We start from the raw sequence: 7,296 nt of genomic DNA, 5'->3' as shown, positions 1-7,296 counted from the left end.
CGTCCGGAGGCACCGCCTCTCGCGCTCCGGGTCGGCGGACACTTCCCCGCGCCGCGCCCAGGTGGCGCTGCTGGGCAGCGAGATCTGGAGAGGCGAGGGCGCGTCATGCGCGGGGGTGGCAGGGGGAGCGCGCGCTCCCTTGGCTCACGCGAGCGCGCGCCGCAGGGTGAAGGAGGAGATGGGCGAGGCGGGGCGGGGCGAGGCAAGGGGAGGGGGCGGTGCCTGGGGCTGGTGATTGACAGGAGCCCGGGAGATAGGCAGCAGCCAGCGGAGGCAGCAGCAGCAGCAGTAGCAGCGGACGCACGGTCTGAGAGTCTCCTGGTGTGGAGCAGCAGCAGCAGGAGGAGGAGAGGGAGGAAGAAGGATTGCAGCAGCGATCACTCCACACCATCTCCCCCTCCCCCCCCAAAGCACACCCAATCCCCCACCCTCCCTCCTGCGTGCCAACCTTTCCCAGATTGTCTCTCCCTGTAACAGGAGGAGGAGGGTGGGGGCTGTTGGAGATACAGAGAGGGATCTCCCCCTTCACTCGATCCGGCCAAACTTTCCCTCTTTGCAACCTCCCCCTGCCCAGCATCACTTCAGAACAGCAATTAGCTCCTTGGATGGAGAGGTTGCAAGTTCTTCAGCTACAGCAAAAAAAGTTTATATATTAAAAGAAAAGAAAGCCATCAAACTAAAGCCAGTCTGGAGCCACTTTGACAGAAGCAAGACCCCCATCAATTGCAACACACGGATTAAAAGTGGAGCGGGGGAGTTTGGCTGTGTACAAGTTTTTATTTAATTTCACCAAAATTTCGCATTTCAATGAGTGCCTGGAAGTTTTGAGCAAGTTTGATGTCCGGTCTGAAGCTTGTGAAGGGTTTTACTCCGGGAGAGGCGGAGGGCTGTGTCGGGTTCAGGAGGCTCCCAGGATTTGGTTTGACCCTCTCTCTCTCTCTGTCTGCCTGTGTGCCTGACAGCACCGGGGACTGAGATCTCCGTTCTTTCCGCCGCTGCCCTGGGCTGGGGTCTGGGGGGAGGTGCTGAGGGGGCTCTCTCTACCATCAGCACCACCCACCTCGCCCTCCACCCACCCCAGCCGCACCTCGCCCTCCACCAACTGCAGGGGTTTTGTGGATGCGGACAGGATCTACCTGGGAGAACGGGAAGGTTTTGTCTTTCCGAGCTGCAATTTGACAATGTGGAGGAAGCCCGTGCCGGAGACCTGCCTTTTGGTGGCTTTTTTACTTCTGAACAGGGCAGCAACGCGAGCACAAGGTAGGAGAGACGGTTCATTTGACAGCTGGGTTGAATTTGGGAGTCCCTCTGTGGCCAGGTCACTCCATAAATTTTGTTGTTGCTGTGGGACTGAATTTACAGCCGCTATTTGTTTTTGTTTTGCACGGGGGGGGAAGTAATCTGGTGCAATGCTGATATATGTTCAAATATCACGGTGGAAGCGGGCAGTTCCGGAGATATCCTAAAGCGTTCATGAGTTTTTGACAGTTTTCTCGAGGTGGTTGAGAGGTTAAGGCGAGGGAGAATAATGAGAAGACCGACACCTGCGAATAAACAGAGAAATCTGCTTAATGCGACCCAGTGGATTTGTGTGTGTGTGTGCGTGTGTGTTTAAAAAGAATAATGCATGAAGGTGTCATGAAACAATGATCGAAGTTGGGGGTGGAAAACACGCGGCGGAGTTGGTGCAAATGTCGATCTCTCGTCTAACGAAGTAGAAAGTCGGCAAAAGACTAACTTGGCGGCCAAGGTATTCAGGGAACGCAGAGTGGGAATGGGAATGCAGAGGCGAGCAAGGCAGCTGGGGCAGCTAATCGGAAATCGGGTGGTTAACCCATCGAGTTATGGTTACAGCACTGAATGAGCGAGGGATATGGAAATGAGCTGGAACAGAATAGAAGTCACTCGGTTGTAGTTAATTGTGTATGTGTGTCAATGGGGGGGGGGGGGGAGTGATAGTTCCTCTCGATTTCTGTATCGATCTGTCACGTCTTTTGAACATAAAACGACTGCTATCAAAAGCAGATCAGTTCAATCGTGTTGGGTGAAGATTAGTTACTGGCAGAATGTGGCGGATTTTCTCTTGAGCAAATGATGGGCACTGCTGTGCACGTTTCTCACCCTGTTTCAGTTGGAAATGCAGCACGTTTCTTCCGTCTGCTTTCATCTCACTGTTTGAAATATGAACAAACGCCGAACTCATTCATTATTGCGGTGGTTTGACCACATCCGCTGCCAACATTATGCTGAACCCAGACACTTCAATGTTTGGACGATTATAAAATTGATAAGTGACCTTTTCGAAAGTGCAAATGCCACCCTCTTAAAGCTGACCCATTATAAATTGGAACATTCTCGGTGCAATGAGGTTTTCCGGTGGGTTTTATTTTCTGACAGCGGATGCCTGACTTGTAAACAGTTGACTGTCAGAGGTTTGGGGAGAGAGCCTGTGACTGCATCTATCCGGCTGTCCTTTCATGACTGCGTTAGTTCGAGCACGCCCTGAGGAAAGTGGACTGAGAATCGGTGTTTTTAAATACGGAATCCAAAGAGAAACTTTCCACATATTAGATTCGAGTTGATTTGGAGGAGCTGGGGTTGGACTGGGCTAGACAAAGTTAAAAACCACACAACACCAGGTTGTAGCCGAGTGCCTCCAAATAAACCTGTTTGACTGTAACCTGGTGTTGTGTGATTTTTAACGAGTTTCGAATTGGTCGAATTCGGGGTTCCTTAGGTTTGAAAGAGACTGCCCATCAGGGTGTTTGGAGGGGCACAGTGTCCTGCCGATCGCAGAATGGGTCTAGTTTGGAGACGGTGTTTAACCTTGGCTTTTGTGCTGAAAAGCTAAGATTGAACTGTTCCTGCTCCAGAATAGATGTGGCGATGCAAACTTTTCCTGCGCAGCTAGGATGCTATAGCTGTGAGGATGCTTTCCGTCCGGGCTACCTGCACAATGAGGCAACAGTGGTTTTCCAGAAGGGAATGGAACGATGGCCAAGCATGTTAGCAGATTGCGTGATATCTTACAAGGCACATGTTCCCATGGGAGGTGTCGGCTTACCCTGGGATCATGTTGGCTCCGAACTCCCAGAGACATGTAAGGACGTGGGATGAGAGTTAGCAAAATGGGTAAATGAGTACACCAGGCAATGACAGAGGAAGCGAGCGAAAGGGAAGGCTGTGCCTCAAACACATCCTCTGAAAGCTGAGCTAAGGTCGGGCATTCACCGTGAAACAGAGGAATCCTTTTGAAGGCGTTTCAAATCGCTGTAGTGTTAGACAACATGTTCCAGGTCATTGGTTTTCCAGGACGGAGACTCCAATTGTACAGGACTCTTCAGCATCCCCTTTTGTCAGACTTCAGTTGACTGACTGCTATGCTCCATAAAGTGAGCGTTCTTGCAGTTGGCTTCTGAAGTTTTGAAAATTACAATGGGCGTCATTGGCCTTTTTAGCGGCTTTACATATGGACATTTGTAGGTTTCATTTTAGATTTCCCCAAGGGAATAATTCCGTTGAGCTTACAACAAAAGTCACGGAAGCACAAAGTAGAGGTATTGATTTTGCTAGGCACCAATTAAAACTGCTGTAGATTAGTAACAATGTGATTGCTGCTGTATAGTGCTTGACGTTGGTAATTGCAGCCTTTGGTAAACGTTGGGAAAAGATGTCTGTGACCATGAGTCACTGACTCTACAGTACAACAGGTAGGCGGCCGTTTTGACATTTGTCATAGGGTAATGTGTGGCATTGTTCGATTTTGAACTTATTTATGTCCCATCTCCTGTAATCTATATGCATGAAATATTCATTTATACCAATTGTGCTGATCTCCCTGTCAAATGTTTGTCGGCGAGGACTTTTGCTTTGAAAAAAAAAGTAAACAACTATTTTAACAAAGGTTATCTGGACTGACTTATTTACTTCGACAGATTTAATTAGGTCCTTAGTATTCTGATGTTGTCTGTATTAAAGTTCAGACCATTTTTGTTATTTTTCGAGTAGAAATGATACACATTTTGTGCGGATCTGCCCGTGAATAGAGCTTTCCTACTGAAAGATTGAAAATAAAAGATATATCTGATCACATTGCTGTGAAGTGAGGGGCTTTGCTCAAAATTAGAAATAATGGAAGATAAGGAAACCTGACCATTCCTGGTCAGCTGGTGTATGGTTTTCTGAAGGCAGTGTGTCTTCTGAAATATGCTTAATGAAAAATAAATCCTTCTGGTCTAAATCTATTAGTATTGGGAAGACATCTGTCATTCATTGTACCCCTTTAAATATCATAGTTTTGCTTTTGCTTTATCTCCCGTTGTCCCCATCTCTGCTTAATGCCCCCTGTTGGGATGCAGTGCCACACACTCCTGCCAGACCTAACTGAAATGTCATTCTTGATGGCTGAGCACAGACAGTGAGGGCAGGTAGTGAGCTGATAGGCACTTTGACAGTCCGAGGACAGAGGGGCTCAGCTTCTGCACTGGTAATGACAGGGAAGCTGTCCATGTCCATTCTTACCAACCCACTGAAACATTGAATTTCGCGTGTCTGCTCATGCGCAGAACAATGCACACTTAAACAAAAATCCAGAAATCGCTAGTGTCCTGGATTTTGTGTTCATTAGCGAAGCTAGGGCAGTCCATCCTAATATCAAAGAAAGCTGCATCGAGAAATCTAGTGCTTTCTATGGTAACACCTTTACATTTCTGGATGGGTATTGAGTTAGAGCTTAGTTACGAAGGAGAAAGTGAGGACTACAGATGCTGGAGATCAGAGTCGAGAGTGTGTTGCTGGAAAAGTACAGCAGGTTAGGCAGCATCCGAGGAGCAGGAGAATCGACGCTTCGGGCATAAGCTCTTCATCAGGAATCTTAGAGCTTAGTAAAACCAAGTTTCAGGGCAAGATTTCATGGAGCTGTTTACACAGTCAATGACATTAATGGATCCCCACCGGCAGCTCGCGGAGAAGTTAAATATACCAATAAAACACAAAAAAAATGCACAGTGTAAATTAAGGATGAGAACGTATACAGAAATGTTAAGGAAAAAACTGAAATACAAGAAGAAACTTTATTATAAATTGTTTATTTTTATTTCCTTTGTGCAGATTTTTTTAGAAAATCTTTTCACTCATTATATTGCAGACATTTAGCAACAATTCACAAAAAAAACTTTCAGAGAAAATCTGATGTTCAGTAATCGTCATTATTCAGATCACCATTAAAATCTCATCAAATAAGGCTTAAAATTGCTACACAAAATATGAATGGAAATTGAAGGTGTGCTTTTTTTACACACTGATTTGCTGTCAATAAAAAAAATACTTCAGTGCAGTTGGCTGCTTACACTGTGCGTTAATATCAGGACTGCTGTTGCCTGGGGATCCCCTTGATTTGTGTCAAAGGGGAAATGGGAAATCCACATCACAGGGATTGCTGGAGCTTTGTGAACAGCTTTTTTTGAGATCAGAGGTGGCCATTATAGCTTTGCTAATGATGGCAAATTCCATTCCAGTGGTATTCTTAGATGATGTTTACAGATGTACATTTTCAGTGAATTCCTTGATCAGCTAGCTCAGCTCAGGCTGTATTGAATCAGTACCTTAATATGCTCTCTACGCTGCTTGTTTTGCTGGGTGATGTATTTCTCAACTGCTTCCATTGTTTATTGATTTGGCAGTGGCCTGATTATCTGTACATCAACAAGAAAATAATAGTTTTGTTTCACAAACCAGATGAAATAAAATAATATCTTGTGCATGTTACACTGAATAACAGGAATATGGTGCACACAAGAGTTATAGGCATGTGTGGTTGGGGAGGTCTTCAAAAACATTTAAACATGTATCTGCATAAGCAAAATAAACCTTTGAAGATCTGTTAACTCAGATAGCCTGCAAAACATCCTTTTATGCAGGAGGGTGCTGTTTATCTTGTATGTTGCCACATTTTAGCATCAATGCTTATCTCAATTTTTCAACTTTGACCTTCCAATTACAAAGTGACTCAGGACATATATAGTCACGATGCAATAACAGCCATGATTTAGGGGTAGCTGTAAGTCAAAGTAAATTCAGTTTTCATGTTGTACACCTTTATGATAGACATTCCAAAAGCAATGAGAAAACCAGAGGAAGAGTCCACAATTCTTGGATCTATATCTTATGCTTCTTTATTTGAAGATTTGTAGTTTAAAAGAAACTGGTTTGAAAGAAAAGTGAATATTAAGATGATCCCAAGAATGATTGTACCTCCAGTTTCCCGGTACTTGACTTTAAATTTCACCTCTGCCTCCAGGGCAACACCAGAGCATCTGCCAGTCCACCATGCAGCATGTTTAAAAATGAAAAGCAGACTTGCATGGAGACTACACAGAGAAGTACTGAGCATCTGCAAAACAAATTGAAAAATTGGCAATGTAATTTTAAACATCAAAGATTCATGTTTAAAATGGCTGTTTTGAAGAATACACTTTTTTGAGTTTGGAACTGGAGAAGGCAAGAATATCACTATTATAAATGTATTATCACTCGTTCTTTGCATCCAGTACAGATAAAAATAACATAGAAATGTCTTTGTGTTTGACAAGATGGCTTTTTTTCTTTAACTATAGTGAATAAGTCAGCATTTTTAGAGCCAATTAATTATTTTTGAAGTACAGTTGCTGTTAAAGTGTAGGAAATGTGGCAGCTAGTTGTTGCACAGGGAGCCCTCGCAAACAGCAATATGGCTTTATTTTGTTGCTTGGGAGATAATTCTCCTTTTTTGAAATAGTCCCGTGAGATCTTCTCCTTCACCCAAGATGGAAGGTGAGGCTTCAGTTTAATATGTCCTCTGAAAGTCAGCACTTCTGATAGTGTATAATTCCCACAGTACCACATGAGTCAGTCTTAGTATTTCTGCTGAAGTTGTGGAATGGGACTTGAACCTGCAACTTTATTTAGAAGCAAGAGCACTACCAACTGATCCATGGCTGGCATTCATAAGCATTGGAGTTTTAAAAATACATAATCACACCACCTCAACATCAACGTTTGTACATGCATAGATTTCTCATTGGAGGAATTCCATGGCTTGAAACCTACAATCCCATCAAACTAAAAGTGAAAGACATTTCATTGCAATTTTATTGGACATGTCCACTTTACGAAGACACATGGGGGTTCCAAGAAAGCACCTGTAGAATTGTTAAACAAATTCAAGTCTAACTTTTGAAGCCAAGCAAAAACGTGAACCCACAAAATGATCGTAATTGCTTATTGATATTGATTTGTCCCATTCAGTCCTTAAGATAA

General features: G+C 44.2%; 1 protein-coding gene across 2 annotated transcripts in view; it reads left to right on the top strand.

Annotated features, from left to right (window-relative positions):
• Nucleotides 1–282: 282 nt before the first annotated feature.
• sdk2b (sidekick cell adhesion molecule 2b) overlaps nt 283–7,296 on the top strand; it is a 949,565-nt gene continuing 942,551 nt past the window's right edge. For both annotated transcript variants that reach the window (XM_043714747.1, XM_043714746.1), the window contains exon 1: nt 283–1,260. In XM_043714747.1, coding sequence (XP_043570682.1) covers nt 1,182–1,260 — 79 coding nt within the window. In that variant the 5' untranslated portion in view covers nt 283–1,181. The remainder of the gene's footprint in view (nt 1,261–7,296) is intronic.

This window comes from Chiloscyllium plagiosum, chromosome 24 (assembly GCF_004010195.1).
Source record: "Chiloscyllium plagiosum isolate BGI_BamShark_2017 chromosome 24, ASM401019v2, whole genome shotgun sequence".
In the NCBI taxonomy this organism is placed as follows: domain Eukaryota; kingdom Metazoa; phylum Chordata; class Chondrichthyes; order Orectolobiformes; family Hemiscylliidae; genus Chiloscyllium; species Chiloscyllium plagiosum.
This window is presented reverse-complemented; position numbering and strand designations above follow the sequence as displayed.